Below are 23,765 nucleotides of genomic sequence, written 5' to 3' on the forward strand. Positions count from 1 at the left end.
TTGTAAACACATGATGATGCGAGCGAAATACCGGAGTGAACAGTTTGAAAAAGAGTTGAATGTTCTCCATAACAGAGCGAATTGCATCCCGTGTCTCGTTTCCCATTTCCCGCGGTCGTTTCGGTTTTCGATTTCTCTAACCTACAATGTAAAACTCAGCGCTTAGCATCTACGTCACGGCTCTCAGCCCGCCCTCTCTTCGTTGATTGGCCCGGCTGTTTCCAGACCGGTGGCGAACAGAAAGCTCTGACGCTGTATCAGACTGAGTACAGAAGCGAAATGAAATTGAGCGGAAGTAGGAAGTCTGACGTAGTCAGGCTAAGATAACAGTGCCAGCAACCAAAAAAAAGTTGCTGCGTTTGAAAAGAAAAAACAGTCAGGTGAAAGGGACAAATTTAGCTGTCTAGCCCCATAGACTCCCATTCATTTTGCACTCATGGCGATCGCCCCCAGTGGAACTATGGTGGAACTGCAACCAAAAATTTGGTACAATAGGACTTAATAGGGAGTGGGAGACTCTCCATAGACGGGCTCTGGTATAAGCCATAAAAATGTAACCATACATGGTAGACTTAAAACCAGCTACGGCTGTACTAAGCGATTGTATATGCTCATATAAACGGCAAAAGTTCATTGGGCACTAACCTTGTTTTGAGATAAATGTCTTTTATTCGCAATGGGCTAGGTGCATAACATGGCGCCGGTGAGCTTTTTTATTAAATTTTTTTATTGAACATCATTAACAACCCAAATTGGCTAGAAGGCAGTGGTTTTAGGACCCAGCCTATAGGACCCCGCTTATAGGACCCTAGTTTTTTTTCTGACAGCGCCACCTACCGAACTGGATCAACTAAAACACTCATTTGAGATGGACGACATGGACAATCAGACTGTGAGAATTAAATTAACTTTTATTATATTACGTTTAAACGAAGCAAAGTTTACATAGCCAAAGTGAGAGCTGCAACCTATGAATTAATAACTAATTACCATGAATGTAGAATTCTTATTCTAGATGTATTAATTACTTAGAAGTTCTTAAATTTTTACAAATTTGGTAAAACTGGTTTATGATACAACATTTGTGTCAGATAGTAGGCTATACTACTGTTTTTTTTATTTTGCATTTGATTTAACTTAAACACTGATAAAGTACACACTCTGTTGGTCATCATCCACCATCCCCTGCATCAGATAAAAATAAATAAATAAAAAGTTAATTCTAAGAACGTTTACCCATGTATGTGTGCAATAGTGGCCTCATATATTGTCTCTAAAATTTGAATCTCCAGTAACATTATTTATTATAGCTCTAATTTTTTGACAAGAAGTTTCACTGTTTAGAACATTTGAGTTAAATTTCCAGTACCCTTTTGGCCTTTGATCTGTGTTAGCAGGTTTAAGAATAAGTTTAACCATACAGTGGTCAGTTAAAGGTGCAGAAGAAACTGTAGAGCTTGGCTCCAGACAAGATCTAAATTCAGAGACCAGCCAGAAATCTAATCTAGATTTCACTGAACCATCAGGCTTAAATCAAGTGAAGGCTTGGACACAAGGGTTTTTAGTCCGCCATACATCTATTAAATTAAACACACTTCAAAAGTTAAGCAATATGGCATTGTAATGATGTCTTGTATATTTTGAGGGAGATCTATCAAGCCAATTATCTATTACCATATTAAAGTCACCTCCGAAAATAAAGTTTTCAGTTGGATACCTTTTACCTAAATCCTTTACAACTCTTATAACATCATCAATCAATATTTTTTTTTGGTTTTGATTATTATATCCATATATATTTCCCAGAATCAAAAAACGATCCTCTATTTCAAAAACGCATATTATCCAATGACCACAACTGTCCCTGGCAGTGGTTTTCCAAGGAAATTGTTTAAAAGTATAGCAATACCTGCTGACCTATTAGAACCATGAAAAAAAAGTATTTTATCTCCACCCTGGTTTGACCAGAATTTTTCATCGATTTCAACAGAATGAGTTTCTTGGAGAAGAAAGCATTGTGCCTTTTCATTTTCACAAAAAAGGAATACTGATTTCCTTTTAACAAAATCTCTTAGACCCCTAGTGTTAAGTGAAAGCGGTTCCTGCTCATTAAAGAAAATGTCTGGGGAAAGGGAACATTGGGTAGATGATGTCAGGCAGTGGCCAAAACTTACTGATAAAGGCAATTTATTGACAACATAATGTAATAATGTAAAAATATGTAAGGTAATGCAATTAAGAAGTGCATTAATTGATGACAACAATAAAACCTAATGCTGTCATTCCTTGCTGTATTGCTAATATTTTCACAACCTTCAAATAACTATTAGGCCATCCTTAAAAATATTCTTGTTTGCCAATAACCCGACCGACCCAATAAATTTTTTTTTTCCCCTTTTAGTCCGACCGACTTCGATTGGGCTATAAATGTCTGGAATAAAGTGTTTCAACCCCTTATTTAAAAGTTCAGTTTACTGTTTTTTTAATCTTTAAACCAATCACATTTAATTTTGAGGAAAGAATTCTGGGGCATGTGAATGAGAGCTCAGAAAGTGCTGCTTGCCCGTTCCGCCATCTTGCCGAATCCCCTCGTTAGCCTATTTTTACAATAAACTGCTTCTACGGGGCCACAACGTAAGATACAAGGTAATGGGGCCTTTTATACATTTTCGTGTTTCTTTAGAAATAATGAATGGACAAATGGAGTCTTTAAAGCTTCAGATGTAAATTCGCTGTAAAAGTGACGCCAAAATGAATGGGAGTCAATGGAATGCTAACAGCAGGTGGGGGTCCGCTAGCCAATGGCGGCGCCCAGGGATGCTTCAATAAAATACAACTGTGCACAACCGGAGGCTGCAGTTTTAGCACCCCGGCTATTTTTTGTGACAGCACGATCTACCGAACTGGATGATATAGCAACGGTTGCAGTTTCAGGACCGCAGTTTATAAGACCCAGGTGGTTTAGTTTGTACATACATAATTTGAAATACAGTTAATCTCATGAGTATTTTTATTAGATTTTATAAAATGTTTTTTATTCAAAATACATCAGAGGTTGGATTTAAAAAATTTACACAAAACAAATTACAAATATATATACATTTTTAAACATCTGAAATAGTGAAGTCTTAGTTTCTTGAATTATACTGACTATATTGATTAACCTCCTTAAGTTTAACTAATTTGCTTGTTATCAGGTAAAATAAAATTGGAATCAGAGTATGCAGTCACTAAATGATATAGCCAGATATTGTAATGGTTGTAGAGAGGCAAGACAAAACTGGAGAATGATTAAAGAATGAATTTATTGACATTTATATAGGGAGTTTAACATGTTCAACTGAAAGATATATCTCTGATTTAACACTTATGAAATGTTTTTGAGCTTTTTCGCATTTGGCTCCCAAACTCTGGAATAGTCTTCCTGATAAAGTTCAGGGTTCAGACACACTTCCTCTGTTTAAATCTAGATTAAAAACACATCTCTTTCGCCAAGCATTCAAATAATGCATCTCATAATTTGTGACTGCAGTTGTATCTAAACAAATGCGCTTTCTTATTCTTTCGCTTGGGTTAAATGGGTTAATTTTACTTTGTTGGAACAGCAGCTATGCTAATGATGTCTCTATTTGTTTCTCTGTTTCTGCTGGGATCTTCATCCCGTGGTAACTAGGATTTACACAAGCTCCAGTCTGGAACCAGAACACCTGAGAAGAGATGATGCTGACCCTCAGAGGACCTCAGATGATGCTAACCCTGAATCAACAAACAGAACTAGCAATTATTGCTAAATGTGTGACTGCATCATATAATAATTGCTGTTAATAATGTTCGTCGTCTGGCTGACTACGTCTTGTATAAATTTTTCTGAAAATCCTGTCATATCCACACAAACTGACAGTATATAATAATTGCTGTTAATAATGTTCGTCGTCTGGCTGACTACGTCTTGTAGTTGCTTTGTAACAGTTTTTGTATTGTAAAAAGCACTATACAAATAAAATTGAATTGAACTGAATTGTTCCGTGAGTTATTCATTACTGTGATTGACAGTGATAACTGTAGCGATGAATGGAACAAAACAGCTGCAAAGCCGATGTCAAAACAGCATTAAGTATATCTTTGCATCAGAACATCGTACAGATATGGGGGTCGGTTTATATTGGCAAGCAGCCTTGGAAGTATCATCAGTGGCAGCTTCCAAGCCACTCCCTAGCAGCAAAACAGAGTACCTTGGCAACCGTTTAGTAAGTCTTATTTCTTTGCAACAGTAAATCCTATAACAGGAATTCCAACATGTTAGTCATACTAGTAGTGAATAGCTACATGCATTGGATTCCGTGATCACAGAATCGCAGAAATTCCGTGGAGGGACTGGTATTAGTTATACTTTAGAGGAATTCAAATGTTCATTATATTTAATGTAGGTTTGAATAAAAGTAAAACTCATTAATTCTTCGCTTTTCTGCCTTTATTTCTGACCTGTGATCTTTTGAAACCTCAGTACACCTTCTCCTCCTCCTTCCGTTCCTGTTCGCAGGTAAAAACAGTCAGCAGCAGTTGTCTAGTGCTGGTCACCGTGACTACGAAGGAATGCGGTGGAGCTCCGCTGACGGTGAACCGTGAGAAGATGGTGATGCATCAGTTTTAATTAGAAGCTTGTTAGGATATACAGTACATGGCTGACAGTTTTTGGAAACCACCTTGTAATCCACAAGTCACTAACCAGTTAATAAATCCATCTGCTCAGACTAATCATCTGAGTGAATAATTTGCTGCCTTCTTGATTTTCCTGAAATCAATAGAAACTCTGTGCAGTGTTTATCTTTCACATTTACTGAATGCAATGTCTTACATCTAATGCCTTCCCACATCCACATGACGACTGTAGATTTGTTTCCAGAAACCGCTTCAAACTGGTTTCGAAAATCATGAACTTTGTTGAACCTCTCCTGAACATTTTTCTTATTAGTTTTAGAACACAGACACTTTCTGTTGGTTTAGCGAAATCAAAAGCCCCAAGAAACATCAGTATAAATTCACTGCTTTCATGTTGTAGCAACATCTCTTTTGACAGGAAATGTGTATTTTCTGTAATTGCGAATGTGTAACTACTGAATTAGGACTATGGAGTGGTGTATCTCCCAACATTCATCAGCTTCTTGTTCTCATGAAGCTCTCAGAAGAATACAGTATCTCACAATCCAGTTATTTTAGATATTTTAATGCAATCTGGAGCCATTCATGCTGTTGAATACACTGTTAGTAGTTTTTTAGACCTTTTTATGATGTGCTTGATGGCATAAACCAGATATTCCTTCTCCTCTAGGTTAAAAATGAAATCCAGCTTTACTGACTCCTCTCTGTGTGACTGTGGGAAATCATGTGTTGTTTAAATATTATATCTCTATTTATTTATCATAAAGAGTTTTAAATGTCAATAAAACAGAAAGCACACTCAAATGAAGATGTCTTCTAATTTTTATTTAACTTTGATGTGTTTATATGGTTTGATATTTACACCAGACAGGTGTGACCTGGGCAATTTATTTATGAAACGCAATTTGCAATTTTTAGCGGTTACAAAGTAGCAAAGACTACTGGCTTTCTTCATGTTACAAACATTATCCAGAAATAATTGTTATTAAAAAAAATGTGTCGTGTTTAAAATTTATCCGTATTTTTAGTTACTGAAATATAACCCTCGTGGCAACTTCCCGTGTGACAACTAGCCCCAGCCTTCACTGTCGTTTGGTCTGGCGTGACCATGAGTGTGATTCACTAATGCTGGTGTCATGCACCCGTTTAATCCAAAATTACTGAAACGTGTTCCGTTTTGTGTCCTGGAGCAGCGACGGCCTGACCTGTTTTAAAAAGTTAAATTAGCCTGTTTTTGTCTTTTTGAGCTGCATATAGACGCTCTCATGGATTTCTGCAGGGTAAGAGACGGTCTGTTCTATGTGTTTGAAAGAGCTTTTACACACACTTTCAGTTTTTTAACCTAATTTTACGTCAACATCAAACATTTGCAGCTTTTAGCTGTGTATGATGAAAATAGTACAAACACAATGGTAGGCCTACACAAACCGAGACAAATAGCAAAAGGCGGTTTGCTGAAGAATTAACAAGATGATGAGCATTAAGTATTAAATAGAGAAAAAAAGGAGTATAATTAACGTCTAAATAGAGAGGTCACTAGGTTTTAAGACAGTGTCCCTTAACACTAAGTGGAGTTTTTCAAAGTTTGGCTGTCTCAAAAGTGTTTATCCATAATTTTGAGGCCAGTATAGCCACACATCCTAGCAAGCTGAATATGCATGTGCAAAAAGTAAAGTATTAGTAATGTTTCACTTTAGTTAACTAGTTGCAAGTAGATCTAAAAGAAATGTTCAGCTAATATGGCAATTCAGTCACCCTCTTGTGCATGTGCACTGTTTCTTTTAACAGAGAGAGAGAAAACACGGCAAGGCCGCTTATGGAGATCATGGACCTCAAAGGGCCTTTGGGCTGTTCACAGGAGCCAACCCGCAGAACTATTGGAAACACATCCCAGGTGAGATATAAACACACACAAACAAACACACACACCGATGCCATCAAGTGAATGTGACACTGAAAAACAGGTCATAATTGCCTAATTAATATATCTTTCTGTTCTTATTCTGAACAGTACATCACTGCCAGTTATTCCTTCATCATCTTTAATCAAAGTCATATGTCCCATTGTCCCATGTCAAGATAAAACTGACAATGAGCAAAACATTGTTTGTTCATGTTAGCTCGGGTCCAAGTAAATAATACTGAATAGTTGAATAATTAGTTAATGTTGAAGTTAACATGAAATAAGATTAATAAATGCTTTATTGTAAAATGTTATTACTGTACAGTAATAACATATACTCTGAAGCTCTGATAGTCTGATGCTTTCCTCTTCTGCTGATGTCATTGAGCCCACACAGACTATTGGAAAATGTTAACCAGTCAGCAAAAAGGTATTTAAGAATTTCTTTAGCATCCTGGTATGTAACCCACACTATTCATTATCCTTTTGCTTAAAATCAAGACCCGACCTCAGTTTTTTTTCTCATTATGTGACAGAGTTCCGCTTTTACTCAGAAATATGTTGTATTACAAATGAAAAATTAGTTTTGAATGGCAATTGACATTTTCAAAAACATCTCAAAGAACAAAAAACTTTTATGCAACATTTATAACTCTCTCATAGATGGTTCGTGCACAGCCTGCTCTCTGCTGGTTAGCAGAATGCTGTTTGCTCCAGAGCAGCAGGATCCTCTGGCTGCCGTGCCCAGTGCTGATGAGCTCATTCTGGGCCCGCTGTCTGTGTTCTTCCCTTCCTGGAACCAGCAGCCCTGGAGCCACCCAGAGTTCCAGTGGTCGACCCAGCCCTGCTCCCAAATGCCCCGTGAGTGAACCTGTGTGACGAGAGTGATGTTTAAAATGTTGAATGGCCCACTCCTGTCTGTCTGTTCAAGCTACATTCAGACACTTTATCAGAGCTTTGTCTCGATTATCTAGGAATATACAGATAAATAAAATATTTTATACTACAAATTAAAATATAAAACATAAAATATATAAACATCCCTTTAAACAAGATACATTTACTTTTTTGTTGAAAACCTTTTGTAGAGAAGAGAAATAATAATTGACTTGAATATTGTTTATATTGTTAATTTACAATCAGTGTATTTTTTTATATAATTTATAAAATATATATGTAATGTATTATATACTTTTATATTGTTTATATGAGTTGTATATTTTACTGTAAAGTGCATCATGTAAATTGAATATTCTTCATTGAAATTCATTCGTTTAAACTCTTCTTTATGTAAATACTTAATCCTGTACCTATAGACAGTGTTTGTATTTATTTAAAAGTATTTTTTATTATATCATAATCCTCAGATAGTGTTGTTATATTATATGGGAAAACATTGAAAAGCAGGAGGGAAATGATAAAGAAATTGTTTTTGTATTTGGTTCAGATCTTTCAAGAGCAGTTTTGATGGATTGTTCTGGAAGGTCTGAACTGTAGTAATGTCTCATATCTTGATTTCTCACTCATAACTAATCATTTTCACACCTTTCACAGAGGAAAGAATGCTGGATTCATCAGCGTTGGCTTGCATTTCTTTTTGACTTTCCCTTTAGCTTCCCTATCTCAGATTACAAGCATAAATGCATGTCCATCCATGTTTTAAATGAAAGCAATGATGTGCCTTAGGTGTGTTCTGACCCAAATCCAGTAACAGAGGGATACACACACACACACCACACACACAACACACACACAACACACACACACACACACACACACACACACACACACACACACCACACACACAGACAGACAGACAGACCAAGCAGGTTTCTGATGTCTTGCTGTCTCATCCAGCACTTCTTTCATTCATTCAGTGTTTTCACAAGAGTAGTGTTATTTTCGGACAGAATTTCAGACAGATATACACAAATGATAAACATGCCACCATATTCACCGCACTGGTGTGCGAGAAGTTGGGCAGTTTTTAAAAAGTAGCTAATACTCATATTTTATTTTTATATTTATATTTCATAAATATTTTTGTATTATTTATTGGTTTAGACATGCTACATTTCAAAACTACTGACTGTAATTTATTATTTTGTTTCTTATGTTCATCATGGCTGCATTTATTTTGACAAAATACAGTGAAAACAGTATTATTGTGAAATAAATTTTACAATTGAAAATAACTGTTGTCTATTTTAATATATTTTTATAAGGAATTTATTTCTGTGATGCACAGCTGTATTTTCAGCATCATTACTCCAGTCTTAAGTGTTACATGATCTTCAGAAATCATTCTAATCTGCTGATTTGCTGCTCAAGAAACATTTCTGATTGTTATCAATGTCGAAAACATTTGTGCTGCCTGATATTTAGGGCTGCTCCGATCCAGATCGGCCGATCATTAATGCTCATCTCGTCAGTAAAGCCGGTTCTCTAATCAGCGGTAAATTCCATCAGGTGTGTGATTTCACATAGAGCAGTTGTTACTACACAGAGCCTGAAAAGATGCGCAAATAAACGCTGAAAATGACTGTGGATTTGCGCAGCTTCTCATTTAACAACGGCTCTGTGTAGTAACAGCTGCTCTATGTGAAATCACACACCTGATGGAATTTACTGCTGATTAGAGAACCGGTGTCCTGACATTTTATCCTACCCTGTCAGATTTTCCTACCCGGGTTTACTGCGCACGCGCACATCAATATCGCGTCCTTTTGTCTCATGCTAAACAACGATATTTAATGTATCTGCATTACTGTAAGGGTAGGTTTAGGGTTGGGGTAGGTGTGGACTTTATTAAAAACACAATCTAATTGGTAGAAAATAATATTTATTGTTGGTTTCCTGAAGCTGGATCCCTTCTATATCTGCATTACTGTAAGGGTAGGTTTAGCTGTATTTGCAGTACTGTAAGGGTATGATTAGGGTTGTGGTAGGTGTAGACGTTAATAAACCTTAACTTTACAGTAGCATTTTTCGTTGTGGAATTGTACTACCCACTGTTTTAGTGCGAGGTAGGAAAATCTGACAGCGTAGGACAAATCGACAGAACACCGGCTTTAATGATGAGGTGATGATTATTAGATGGTCGGATGTTGTTTATTGGCGAAACTATTATTATTTTTTTGTGGAATGTGTTGTTTTTTTTTTTTTGGTTTTCTATAATGAATGTTATGCATATTTATGTATGTATGTTATATTTTAAACACATTTTTGGCAATTATGTTTTCACCAAAATATGCAATTTTTAGGATAATTAAAATAAATATATAAAGTTGCTCAGTCAGTAAATAGCATGTCTCATAAAAATCACACTGATTCTCTCCTGCAGCGTTGGATGTCTTGGGTGCCTCAAAAGGCAGTGATTCGGGTCAGCAGCACGCCTTCCAGGCCCTTGAGTCTGCATCTAGAAAACCACTGGAGCACTTCTCCAGCCTGAAGGCGGCGCTCGAACCTCACTCTCTGCTACACTCGGGATCCAGCAGCCCCGTCAACTCAGAGAACTGCATGATCTCATCTGGATCTGACCACCTGGTGAGCAACAGCATTCCCCTCTGATACCCAAAACCCTAAAGAGTGCAATGGATGATTTAGAAGATTCTGTTTCTATAGCGTTGGTGTCTCATGCTGCCTGGACTGCAGGTGGAGGGTGTGAAACTGGACACAGATGCCTGCTTAAAGCAGAACCCCCTGAACACCTTCACAAACGCTTCCAGTGCTCAGGTCGAGGGGCCACCCTCAGCCGAGGGGCCAGTGGTTGGGTGCTGGTCCACAGATCCTATCTGGCCCGGCTGGGACACTTTGGCCTTGAACAAACCCAAGTTCTGCATCGAGAGAGAGGCACAACTGCATAAACAAGCTGCAGGTACAGTGACATTAGCCACCCTGCTAAACAGAACAGGAGGCAGCATTACTCTTAAATTGACTAAAACTTTTCTTTTAAAAAAACTGCTAGCCACAGCTCAGAAACTCAAAGCAGCTGTTCTGTGAAGCATTTTTGGAAGTTGAACTATTTTTGACTTGACATGCCATGTTGAAAATGTGATACAGTGTGAATGTAAATGACTAGCTGCATGTTTTCAGTATTTTACATCGTGTCAAATGAATCCTGTAAAGCCTACTGTATCATATTTATCACAATATATGCAATTTCTAAGGCTTCTAAATTATTAACATGATCAAAACTTTGCTGAATCTACTACATGTCTTCTGACATCCTATTGATATTTTATACATTTTAAACATGTAAAACGCCTTTTAGTATGAGCTAAAAAAAATATATATTAGGTGGTGGTTCATCTGCCTATTTGATTTGAATTCTACTGATTTTTATGAAGTAAACATACAAATAATTCTAATAATGTTAGTAATATTTTAAGATGAACACTTGCTGGACTGAAACAACTTAGGTTTACTTCATTGTCTATGCATACATTTTTTAGAGATACCATATTAAAATGTATCAAATATGATCTATTAGATGCAATGTCTATTTGTTCATCTCAATCATCACTGTATATTGCAATTGCATTATATGTTTTATATCCATAGGCAAAAAAAAAAGCTTTGATCACAAAAAGAAGCATTTAATGTGATATTATTAAAACATATTATTTGGAAATATAGAGTGAAAACTGATATTTATTTTAGCCATATAACAACAAACCAACAATCACACCAAACATATTTTTTACATACTTTTTTACACATTCCTTTTTATAGTTTGTCTAAATGTTCACTAAACTGTTCCATTTCTTAAATAATATATATATGATGTTTCTTCTGCTCATCAAGCCTGCATTTATTTGATCAAAAATACAGAATTTTTTTTTATATTGTGATATATTATTACAATTTAAAATAATTGTTTTTAAATTTATTATACTTGAAATTATAATTTATTTCTGTGATGAAAATCTGAATTTTTAGGATCATTATCACATGATCCTTTAGAAATCATTCTAATATGATGATTCATTATCAAAGTATGCTGCTTAATATTTTTTCAGAACATGTGATACTTTTTTAGGATACTTTGATGAATAAAAAGTAAAAAAAAAAATAAAAGCTATGTTTTTAAAATATAAATATTTTGTAATAACAATATACACTACTGGTCAGTAATTTGGGGTCAGTAATTTTTTTTTGTTTCTTCTTTTTAAATAAAATCAATACTTTTGTTCAGCAAGGATGTGTTAAATTGATAAAAAGTGATAGTAAAGAAAATATATTATTAGAATATATATTATTATAATTTATTTTTTATTTTGAATAAATGCAGTTCTTTTTACCCTTTTATTGATCAAATATATTAGACAGCAGAACTGTTTCCAACCACTCATAATAAATCAGAATATTAGAATGATTTCTAAATGATCATGTGATAGACTGGATGTTACATGTGACACTGAAGGCTGGAGTAATGATGCTGAAACATTCAGCTTTGCATCACAGGAATAAATTTATTTTTTTAAAGTATAATCAAATAGAAAACTAGTTATTTTAAGTTGTAATAATATTTCACAATATTACTGTTTTTTTCTGTATTTTTGATCAAATAAATGCAGGGCTTGATGAGCAGAAGAACCTTCTTTCAAAAAGATTAAAAATAGTAATGTTTCCAAACTTTTGGTCTGTACTGTATATATATATATATATATATATATATATATATATATCAGGCTTTAAAATGGTGGAACATTTAAAAAACACATCTTAAAAGCCGTGTGTTCTGTCTACAGCTGTTATTAATATTGTTGTGATTTTATGACTCACTGTTTCTCACAGCTGTAAATGATGCCATTTACACCATGGAAGGAAGCCTTCCTCTACGCCACTACAAAAACCCTGTTTACTCCTGTAAAGTGTTTCTGGGAGGAGTGCCATGGGACATCACAGAGGGTGTGCTGACTGAAACTCATTTGAGATGTAACTTTTATTCTGTATTATGGTTCTGAACACAATCAACTTTTCTGTTTCTGTAGCGAGTGTGTTGAACACATTTAGTGTTTTTGGTCCATTGAAAGTGGATTGGCCTGGTAAAGATGGAAATCATCCACGTTTTGCTCCACAAGGTAACAGCAGAATTTATCACATAGTATTATATCTAGGGCCGGGACTCGATTAAAAAAATTAATCTAATTAATTAGAGGCTTTGTAATTAATTAATCGAAATTAATCGCATTTTAATCGCATATAAATATTTGAACCTGAGAACAGTGAGAAGTAATTTTTTTTTCAAATGGATTTATTGTATACCATTGAATAATGACTGAATACATAAGCTTAAGCAACAAATATAGTTATTTTTGTTCAACCAAGTCTAGCAGGCCAGTGCAATTTTTGCCATGAAGTGTAGCAATAGCATATTTAGAAAACAATTTAGAATAGTACATTTCAGAAATTCAGGAAGCTTATAGGTGCTGGAACCTTCTGTAAAGAAGTTTTTTAAGTAATACACAATACTGTCAATTACATTCAGACATTGGAAACCCTGACTATTAGAAACATCTCTCTGTGCTTCAGAAGGCCATAACATACTAAGCCCCAACTCTCAATAAACTTGGCCAAAACAATAAAGAGTTCAACATAAACTGTTGTAACAAACACCAACCAAATAATACATAGTTTCAACATAAAGTGTAAAGTCCACGCTAGCTGCTTATATTGTTTTTTGCGTTGAGGTGATACTTGAGGCTCGATGTGCTGCGCCGGTGATATGCGAACGCTAGTTGGTGCTTCAGTATAATTGGTCCGCCGAAATGCATCCAGTGAGAACATTCCGCGGTGCAAAAATAAGTTATTAAAAAATGGCGGGAAATTTTTTTCTGTAATTAATTAATCTTAATTAACGCGTTATTTTTTGTGTAATTAATTAATCTCAATTAACGCGTTAAAGTCCCGGCCCTAATTATATCTTATCTATAATTCAACAATATATGGACCAATATAGAAATATATTTGATGCTTGACCATATAAAGCTTTACGTGTCATCTTCTGGTGTATTATTCATGCTTTTTCTTAGGAAACAGAAGGCTTTTAGAATCAGAATCAGAAAGAGCGTTATTGCGAAGTAGGCTTGCACGTACAAGGAATTTGTTTTAGTGACATAAGCTTCCAGTGCACAGAGACAACAACACACAGAAAGAGAAAAAAGGCTAATCAATCATCACCATTTGTGTTCAAACATATTTTGCTGGGAAATTGTTGCTAAATTTTATAAAATACACAACGCAATGTTACTTAGATTTTGTTTACTAAATATTTTTAGAATCTTCAGTATCAGCACCTTTATACCTAGTTTTTTGTTATTCTTTAATATCTTATTATGAGTTTATTATTTTTGATTTAGCTTTTTTGTAATATTTGTTATATGCGCTATTTTTCATTATTATTATAATTTTTTATTTAGTTTAATTCACTTTTTACTTTTTATTTATTTCCAGTAGTATTAAATGTTGCCAGGTTTAGTAATTTATGTCAGTTTAATTTATGTAATTAAAATTGTTTAAAATTTCTTCATAGGTTTCGATAACCATCATAACCTACTTAAAGCCTTTCAGCGTGACAATAAAATGATCATCAAACCATTTAATTATTAAATTATATAAAGTAAAAATGAGATTTTACCAAGAAACATTTAGTTTTCATTTGATATTTTATATGAATATGATACACGCAGACTGCTTCCTAATTATTAAAATTAGATTTGATTAGCATTTTTAATTATTCATAATAATTTAATTTATGCATATTAACATATTTGTGTATTTACATTTATAATATATTATTATTTTACCTAGTTTATTTGGTGCCATTGAAACTGTTTTTGATTACCATGAATCTAAATGAAAAGTCCCTTTAATTATCAAATGATTTCAAATAATAGAAATTCTGCAGAGATTGTTAAAATACAGAGATTGTAAAAATACAAAAATACATACGAAAAATATATACACACACAGTATGTGTAGATTTTATTTTATAAATAATTAAAATAAGTGTGTGTTTGTGTGTGTGTGTGTGTGTGTGTGTATATATATATATATATATATATATATATATATATATATACAGTATATGAACACACATATATACAGTATGTGTATAGTGCTTTGATTTGACGTCTTGTATGTTTTTGCAGGTTATATGTATCTGCTGTTTGACTGGGAGGAGTCAGTGAAGTCGCTCATGCAGGCCTGTGCTCCAGTCTGACGATAATCTTGGAGTTCTACCACAAACTTGTCCAGCAGGCAGATCCACAGCAAAGATGTGAGAATAACATGCACTCTAAAACGCTGCACCGACCCCTGACCTCTGACCCGGCTCTCTCCTTCACTTTACTGCACGGTGCATGGTCATCCCGTGGGTTATCTCACACAGCAGTTTCATCCACCACCCCATCCAGCATCTATCCTGCAGTAAGACGGTGTTTGTGGGTGCTCTGCATGGGACGTTGAATGCAGAGAGTCTGGCCCACATCATGGAAGAGCTCTTCGGAGAGGTCATGTATGCAGGCATCGACATAGACAAGCACAAATATCCCATAGGTCTGTGCATTCTCCTCTTATCTAAAGTGAAAAAATAGGTGTAGATTTTATACTGGCAACCAAAAGTTTGGCATAATTGGAATAATAATAATGCTTGGAATAGTCTTTTGTGTGTACCAAGATTGCAATTATTTGATCAAAAATAAGGTTAAAACTAATATTGTGAAATATTATTAGAATTTAAAGGTTTTATATTTGAATATACTGTAAAATGTTTCTATAATGCAAAGCTGAATTTTCAGGTTCATTACTTTAGTCTTCAGAAATGATGCTTCAGAAATCATTCTGTTTACGGCTGATATGATGCTTAAGAAACATTTTGTATTATCATCAATGTTAAACACAGTTAATAATTCATAATATTACAATATCCTAATGGAAAATGTGATACACTACCATTCAAAAGGAGGGGTATAAAAAAAATAAATCAATACTTTATATTCAGCAAGGATACATTAAACTGATCCGAAAATAAACAGTAAAGACATTTATAATTGTGTAATCATAACAGACATATTGGTTATAGAAATCTGTTTCGATTGAATGTTGTTCTTTTGATCTATTTAGATCTATTCCACAAAACATTAAGCTGCAAAATCAATTTTTTACTGTATTTTTATTCAAATAAATACAGCCTTGGTGAGCATTAGATCAATTTCTCAATTATTCCAAACTTTTGGCCTCCAGTTTATTTTCATTCAGAAATTGGTTGTATGTACACACACACACACACACACACACACACACACACACACACACACACACACATATATATTCTACTTTTATCTTACTGTTGCTTCAGCCATAGAGTGAATGTGTTGCGTTTGTTCATCTAGGGTCTGGCAGAGTGACGTTCAGAAGTCAGAGGAGCTATTTGAAAGCTGTGACGCACTGCATTTGTGCAGATAAAAACCCCAAGTTTACCAAGAAGGTACATTAGAGCAGAACTCAGATATACCATATGCTGTGGGATCAGCCTGTGGATATTCCTCACTTCCTTCCTTGTTCCCTCTGTAGGTCCATATTGGACCCGAGATCTGAGTGACTCCATGTGCCAAAATATGCTAACAGTCAGCCCGCCCGTTCTTCTGTAGAGCTCAGGTAGGAATCCAGGATTCTTCTGCACAGCTTCATACCGAGCGATTTACAGCTCAGCTCCTAATTCTTTGGTCTCTGTTTACCAGATTGACTTTTTGACAATAACATATCTGCATCATTAATGTGATGGTGAACAACCATTTTTAAGCAATGTTCTGCTTACATTTTTCATTTATTTTCTATTAATGGAAAATATTTATTTCACCTTAAATTTATTTGAAAGGAATCTTTGGGTTGATTAGCAAATTTATTTGATTATCACTTCGAGTTCACTGGGTTTTGATTAATATTATAAATGCAAGAACAATGAATAAAATAGCAATGAAAAATAGTAGAAGGATATAAATATATATATATAGCATGATATATATGTGTGTGTAATATTTATATTAATAGTTTTGATTTCAAGAACGGCATTACAGTGATAACAATAAATTTAGTAGTAATATGTAATGCTAAAAGCATGGTGATATTTTGTGTGTACAGAAATTATTAGTGATATCAATAATAAGGGTGCAATACATAAAATCGTATATCACATAATAGCAACAATAATAACAGCAATAATAATAACAATAGTAATACTAAATATGGTGATGATGATAATATTTTAATGCTATTATAACAGAAATAGTTATATCAATAATAATATAATAACATTAATAATAACAGCAATAATATTAAAAATACAAAATATCAATAATAACATAATGCTTAATGATGGAAATGATATAAAACAATTTTGCTAATGATGGAAATGATGATATTGCGATGAAACAGTAATATCAATAATAACAGTAGTAATAATAATAATAATAATAATATAATAATGAAAATGACAATAGAAATAGTAGTAATGAAATAATTACACATAAACTAACACATACCACACCTCTCCTAGGTTCTGTGTCAGTGTTTTTCTTTTCTTTCCTCCTTCTCATTCACAGTACAGTTACTATTTGTATGTATGCCTAAGCTGAGGTGTTGCGTTAACAGCAAGGGGGTGTGGTGCATTAGGGCTGTCACTTTTAGTTCGAAAAAGCTCGGATTGCACAATCGATCTGACCAAAACCGCAAACAAACAGTTTCGAAAATGAAAATAGGGGAATCGATTTTTAACCAAATATGTACACTATTAATTTTAAAAAGAATTAAACAATTTAAAAATATATATATGTAACAAAACTCACAAATAAGCAGAAAAAGAAAATAAAGAATTCCGAAAGTGCAGTAGCTTATGGGACGTTGCGACAACTGGCGCTAGAATACAGAAAATAGCAGCAATTTCGCAAAGCGTGCGCGGCGTATAATGCTGTGATTCACATAAGCATTGACAAAACCCTAGAATATGTCTGGCGAATGATTTCAATGTTCGAGTCATGGCAACGGCAGCTTTTACGCGGTGTCGGGGAGCAGCGAGGCGCGAATGGAGGCGTTTAGTTACGGGGGCGTGGAAGAGAACGATCTCTGAGGGAGGGAGTGATGTTGTTCGAGGCGATGTTAGGAGAAGACCGAGTGGGTGATCGGCTGACAGGAGGACCCGGCTTTTGTGGTGGAAAATTGGCAGTAATATCCCCCACCTTGCGCAGCTGTACCTGAGTGTCCCTGGGACATCAGTGCGGTCGGAGCGTGTCTTCTCAACAGCTGGTACGCACAGTGAAATAGAAACAAACGGCTCTACTCTGGACCCCGACAAATGTTTGATCGACTTGTTTTCCTGTCCAATAAATTTGTAATGGTGTTACGTTCAATAAAAAAAAAAACACACATGGCCTGTTCTCAAGTCCATTTAAAGTTTCATTTTTTGAACAGTTGTTTGAAGTGGATTGAATCATTATTTAAAATAATCTTGGAGAGTTTTGGAATTGCCTAAATCATAAATGCAGCCGGGTTGAAGCCTTCAGTGAATGTGGTCTGGAAGGCTGTCCTTGTTGTTATGGCAGGCCGTCCCCCATATCTGCCATATTATTTATTACTGTGGCGACTTTTGCTGATTTACGGTAGTTCCGTACGAAACTGTCATGCCAATAAATAAAAATTTTGCTGACTTGTGCGCTCTCGCAGCGCATCGTGTGTTACTGTCTTCGTGCGTTATTTGGCGTTGAAAAAAGAAATGTCTTTTTTTTAGACATGGAAAATCGATTTTACAATCGATTCAATGAACACCTATGTCTTAAAAAATCGAAAATGATTTTTTCACAAAAGTGACAACCCTATAGTGCATTAAAATTAGCATTTGGTGCATTAAAACCATGTGTGGTAATATTTTAGGTGTAGATTTGATTTGATTACATTTACATAATTATATAGTACCATATTTTCTGGACTATGGCATGTCCTGTGACGTATATCCAAGTGCGACTTATTCATCAAAATTAATTTGACATGAACTAAGAGAGAAATGAACTAAGAGAAAACATTACCGTCTCCAGCCACGAGAGGGTGCTCTATGCTGCTCAGTGCTGCCTGTAGTCTACACTTGAAGACGTCGAGCCCCCTCTCGGTGGCTGTAGATGTAATTGTTTTCTCTTGATTCTTGGTGACTTATACTCGGAATTAGGCTTGTAGTCAAATGCGGTGTGTGTAATATATATATATATATATATATATATATATATATATATATATATATATGATGTATTATAATTTTTATTATATTTTGGTATTTAATTTTATTGAATTTTTTATTATAATATTTTTTGTTCTATATTATTATTAATGTTTTTTTTTTTTTTTTTTTTGTTAATGTTATTATTAACAATAATGTCAATAATAATCAAATAATCAAAATAATAATAATGAAAATACTACTAATAAATTACTGATAATATTACTAATACCTTGTGTATATATGTATAATAATAAATAAATGTATAATTAATTATGATGAGTGTGTCAAATTTGTAATAGTTGAATGAGGTCTGATCTGGACTGTTGTGGTTATAACATTTCTGCAATCTATATAGCCTACTAGTCAACCATTTTTTTTTAACAGTAAGATTTTTAATGTTTTTTAAAGAAGTCTCTTCTGTTCACCAAGCCTGCATTTATTTGATCCAAAGTAAAGCAAAAGCAGTAATATTTTGAAATATTTATACTATATAAAATTTCACCAAGCCTGCATTTATTTGATCCAAAGTAATTTATCCCCTGTGGATCAAAGCAGAATTTTTCAGCACTCATTCTTCCAGTCTGCAGTGTCACATTTAACCGAAATCATTCTTAATATGCTAATATTTAAAACAGATGAGTATTTTTTTATCCAAAGCTTACTCACTACAAATGAGGACAATGGAAGCAATCAAAAACAACAAAAAGAGCAATGATATATAAGTGTTATAACAAGTCTCAGTTAGCCTAAACACAGTATACGTAGCAAGGGCTTTAAATAATATAATAAATAAAAAAAAGAAAAACAGATAGAATAGAAAAAAAAAGAATAGAGCAAGCTAGTGTTAGAGGTCTTTTTATAATTGTATAATAAAATGAAAAGAAAATAGATAGAATACAAAAAAGATTAGAAAGGTAGTTACATTTTTTTTTTTTTTTTTTTTAATAGAATTAGAATAGTGAGGGAAAAAGTTAGAGGGTCAAATAAAGATGGAAGAGATGTGTTTTAAGCCGATTCTTGAAGATGGCTAAGGACTCAGCTGCTCGGATTGAGTTGGGCAGGTCATTCCACCAGGAGGGAACATTTAATTTAAAAGTCCGTGAAAGTGACTTTTGTGCTTCTTTGGGATGGCACAATCAAAGTTGACGTTCACTTTTGCAGAACGCAAGCTTCTAGAGGGCACATAAGTCTGAAGTAATGAATTTAGGTAAAGGGGTGCAGAGCCAGTGGTGGTTTTGTATGCAAAACATCAATGCCTTGAATTTTTATGCGAAAGCAGCTATTGGTAGCCAGTGCAAATTGATAAATAGAGGTGTGACGTGTATTCTTTTCGGCTCATTAAAATTAATCTTGCTGCCGCTGCTCTGGATTAATTGTAAAGGCTTGATAGAACTGGCTGGAAGACCTGCCAAGAGAGCGTTGCAATAGTCTAGCCTGGACAGAACAAGAGCTTGAACAAGGAGTTGTGCAGCATGTTCGGAAAAGAAAGGGCCTGATCTTCTTAATGTTGAATAAAGCAAATCTGCAGGAACGGACAGTTTTAGCAATGTGGTCTGAGAAAGTTAGCTGATCATCAATCATAACTCCAAGGTTTCTGGCTGCTTTTGAAGGAGTTTTGGTTGATGTGCCTAACTTGATGGTGAAATTGTGATGAAACGATGGCTTTGCTGGAACCACAAGCAGTTCTGTCTTGGCAAGGTTGAGTTGAAGGTGATGGTCCTTCATCCAGCAAGAAATGTCTGTTAGACAAGCTGGAGATGCGAGCAGCTACCGACATGGATCATCAGGATGGAATGAGAGGTAGAGTTGAAGTGTCATCAGCATAGCAATGGTATGAAAAGCCATGTTTCTGGAATGACAGAACCTAATGATGCCATGTAGACACAGAAGAGAAGAGCAATACGTAACTGAACGAGTTAGATTGAGTGACAATGTGATGTTACAGAATTTTAATGAAAAGGAAATCCAATTAAAGGGGTACATTTAAGATGTAAGGCATTTATAATGCAGACCTGCCAACATGTATGCATTTTTAGGTACTCTACCGCATTTGACCATAGACTGTGTAAAAAAAATATGGGCGTAGTGTCGTGGCGTCATCCATGGAGAAAGCTCCTCAATAAGCGGTTTTGAAGCTCAAAGTCTTCAGAGCAGGCCGTCGCCATCTTGGCAGCGCGCGCGTCACTGCTTGACTCTCGGAGGAAATCGAAAATGAGCGCAGGAGGGAGCTGGCTGCTGAAGCCACGCTCACCTTGCGCGACGGCATTTCGCCGTGCAAAGCGGCAATCCACCGGTCACCCGCGGCCACGCCCCTTAATTATGCACAACTTAAGGTTTTACATAATTTTAAAGGGATGAGTTATAAAAAAATTCACCCCCCTCACACAGTTGCCAATGTAAGGGCAAAATTAAAGCAATATAGACCAAAATATTTTTTTTGCAATTCAGGCTGTAAATGTTTTTTCTGCTGTAAAGTTAAGCATTTTTAACATGAGGGTCTATGATTGACTCCTTTCTGCAGCCAGCCTCAAGCGGCCAGTCGATGAATTGCAGTTTTAGTCACTTCCTTATTGGCTTCACGAGAGAGAGCGCTCGGTTGCCGCTCGATTTTGACCCATAAGTACGCTTGTACGATTCGCTGCTCTCTAGGTACGCTCTCGCATTTTTGTTGCGTTTTGTTGCGTCTCGCATTTCGCCGATTTCAGTTTCTATGCTTGGGAAGAGACATGAGAGAGATATCTATAGAAAGCCTGACATGTCTACTTTCTTAAACTAAATAAGTGCTGCCGAAAAACAAATATTCTGTGATAAAGTAATCCATATGAAAAACAACGCGATGTCCGGCGCCACGTGCCTCCTTCTTTTTTCTTTTTTTTTTATTGTGACCACGCGCTGAGCGCTGTATTCGGTTTTTAGTTTTTAATGTTAAATAAAGTTTTTATTTTTATTTTACTGTTTGCTTCGTGATAAGATAAAATTTTCACCCCAAAATGTGATTGGTTGAGTATTTGAGATTTGGATTTCCTCAGAAAAAGAATGAAGCACTTTATTCAGCAGAGTAAAGGCGCGGTCACACTGGACATTAAACGTGCAAAATTATTTCGGACGCCGCTGCGAATATGGGCGGGAGCAAGATAAAACGGTCTTCCTCAATTATCACAACATGGATTAATATGTGCTTGTACTGTGTCTTTTGCGACAGCGTCGAAAGCGTCTTATTATATTGTACTCTCTGTATCTCTCTCATATAAATATATACACCTAAGCAATAAAAATTATAAAACGTCCTCATTCAAATGTATCATCTGTTCCGGCTGACACTACAAACCATGCAGATTCTTTTTTATTTTATTTTTTATAATCTTTTAAATATGTATTATAATAAAATAGGACGCTGCGCTACAGCTAAAGTATATAGCGCTTCCTTCATTTTTGAATTCTGTACAGAGGTCACGCAGTGACGTATCGATCTTCTACTGGTCCCACATCTTCACGTGATGCGAATTTGCAGGTCAGAGTTCACCAAACTTGAACTTTGGAACGCAGCGAAATGCGAAATTTTTCGCATAAGCTTGCGTTTCCGGTCTTCGCATTCGCATGCGTATGAATGGAAGTCAGTGGAGAGAAAAGTGCAGTGTGACCGCCCCATAAGTCTCTTATTATTTATTTATATACGTGTACTAGTTTTCACATAACGTGTGAACATTTTACTAGTTAGACTTTTTCCAAACTATAATTCCTGACTAAATGTATAATCAAGTGAAACATTATGAAGTTTCAATGACAATATACAATACTATACCATTCAAAAGCTTGATGTAAATAATATAAATGTAACAAGTAAATGTAACTGTAACAAATGTAACAAACAATGCTGTTCTTTCAATTTATTCCCCGAAAAAAACCTGAAAAAAAAAAAAATTCTCTGCTCTTTTCAACATTAATAATAATCTATTAATATGACTACAGAGATGTTTAGTTCTCTGGTGACAAGAAAAGTCATGATTGCCTCCAAAGGCAGCATTTGTTACTGTTGTGGAAATTCTAATTCAATAACAATTTGTACAGTCGTGGCCAAAAGTTTTGAGAATTACATAAATATTAGTTTTCAAAAAGTTTGCTGCTAACTGCTTTTAGATCTTTGTTTCAGTTGTTTCTGTGATGTACTGAAATATAATTACAAGCACTTCATACGTTTCAAGCATTCTTTTTCAGGACCTCTGCAATTCAACTGGGCATGCTCTCAATCAACTTCTGGGCCAAATCCTGACTGATAGCAACCCATTCTTTCATAATAACTTCTTTGGAGTTTGTCAGAATTAGTGGGTTTTTGTTTGTCCACCCGCCTCTTGAGGATTGAACACAAGTTCTCAATGGGATTAAGATCTGGGGAGTTTCCATATACCGGACCCAAAATTTCAACATTCTGGTCCCCGAGCCACTTAGTTATCACTTTTTGCCTTGAGGGCACGGTGTGCTCCATCACGGCTGGAAAATGCATTGTTCTTCATCAAACTGTTGTTGGATTGTTGGAAGAAGTTGCTGTTGAGGGTGTTTGGTACCATTCTTATTCATGGCTGTGTTTTGGGCAGAATTGTGAGTGAGCCCACTCCCCTTGGATGAGAAGCAACCCCACACATGAATGGTGCCAGGATGCTTACTGTTGGCATGACACAGGACTGATGGTAGCGCCACCTTTTCTTCTCCTCCTGACAAGCCTTTTTCCAGATGCTCCCAAAACAATCTGAAAGGGGCTTCATCGGAGAATATGGACTTTGCCCCTGCAGTCTCAGTAGCAGTCCATTCACTATACTTTCTTCAGAAGATCAATCTGTCCCTGATGTTTTTTTGAGAGAGTGGCTTCTTTGCTTGCCCTTCTGACACCAGGCCATCTTCCAAAAGTCTTCAGCCTCACTGTGCGTGCAGATGCGG

At 35.4% G+C, this 23,765-nt stretch overlaps 1 protein-coding gene across 3 annotated transcripts in view; it reads left to right on the plus strand.

The window, feature by feature from the left end:
- Positions 1-23,765, plus strand: part of LOC109076631 (cytoplasmic polyadenylation element-binding protein 1-like) — a 78,950-nt gene that overhangs the window by 3,945 nt on the left and 51,240 nt on the right. The window contains exons 1-8 of one of the 3 annotated variants that reach the window (XM_042754148.1): positions 4,544-4,633; positions 5,917-5,939; positions 6,448-6,553; positions 7,226-7,423; positions 9,906-10,108; positions 10,187-10,439; positions 12,362-12,475; positions 12,559-12,648. In XM_042754148.1, the coding sequence (XP_042610082.1) occupies positions 5,925-5,939; positions 6,448-6,553; positions 7,226-7,423; positions 9,906-10,108; positions 10,187-10,439; positions 12,362-12,475; positions 12,559-12,648 (979 nt within the window). In that variant the 5' untranslated portion in view covers positions 4,544-4,633; positions 5,917-5,924. Of the gene's footprint in view, positions 1-4,543; positions 4,634-5,708; positions 5,940-6,447; positions 6,554-7,225; positions 7,424-9,905; positions 10,109-10,186; positions 10,440-12,361; positions 12,476-12,558; positions 12,649-23,765 lie in introns of those variants that run through there. The other 2 variants (XM_042754145.1, XM_042754147.1) reach the window with 2 other exon arrangements.

Source organism: Cyprinus carpio, unplaced genomic scaffold (genome assembly GCF_018340385.1).
Source record: "Cyprinus carpio isolate SPL01 unplaced genomic scaffold, ASM1834038v1 S000006462, whole genome shotgun sequence".
Taxonomy (NCBI): domain Eukaryota; kingdom Metazoa; phylum Chordata; class Actinopteri; order Cypriniformes; family Cyprinidae; genus Cyprinus; species Cyprinus carpio.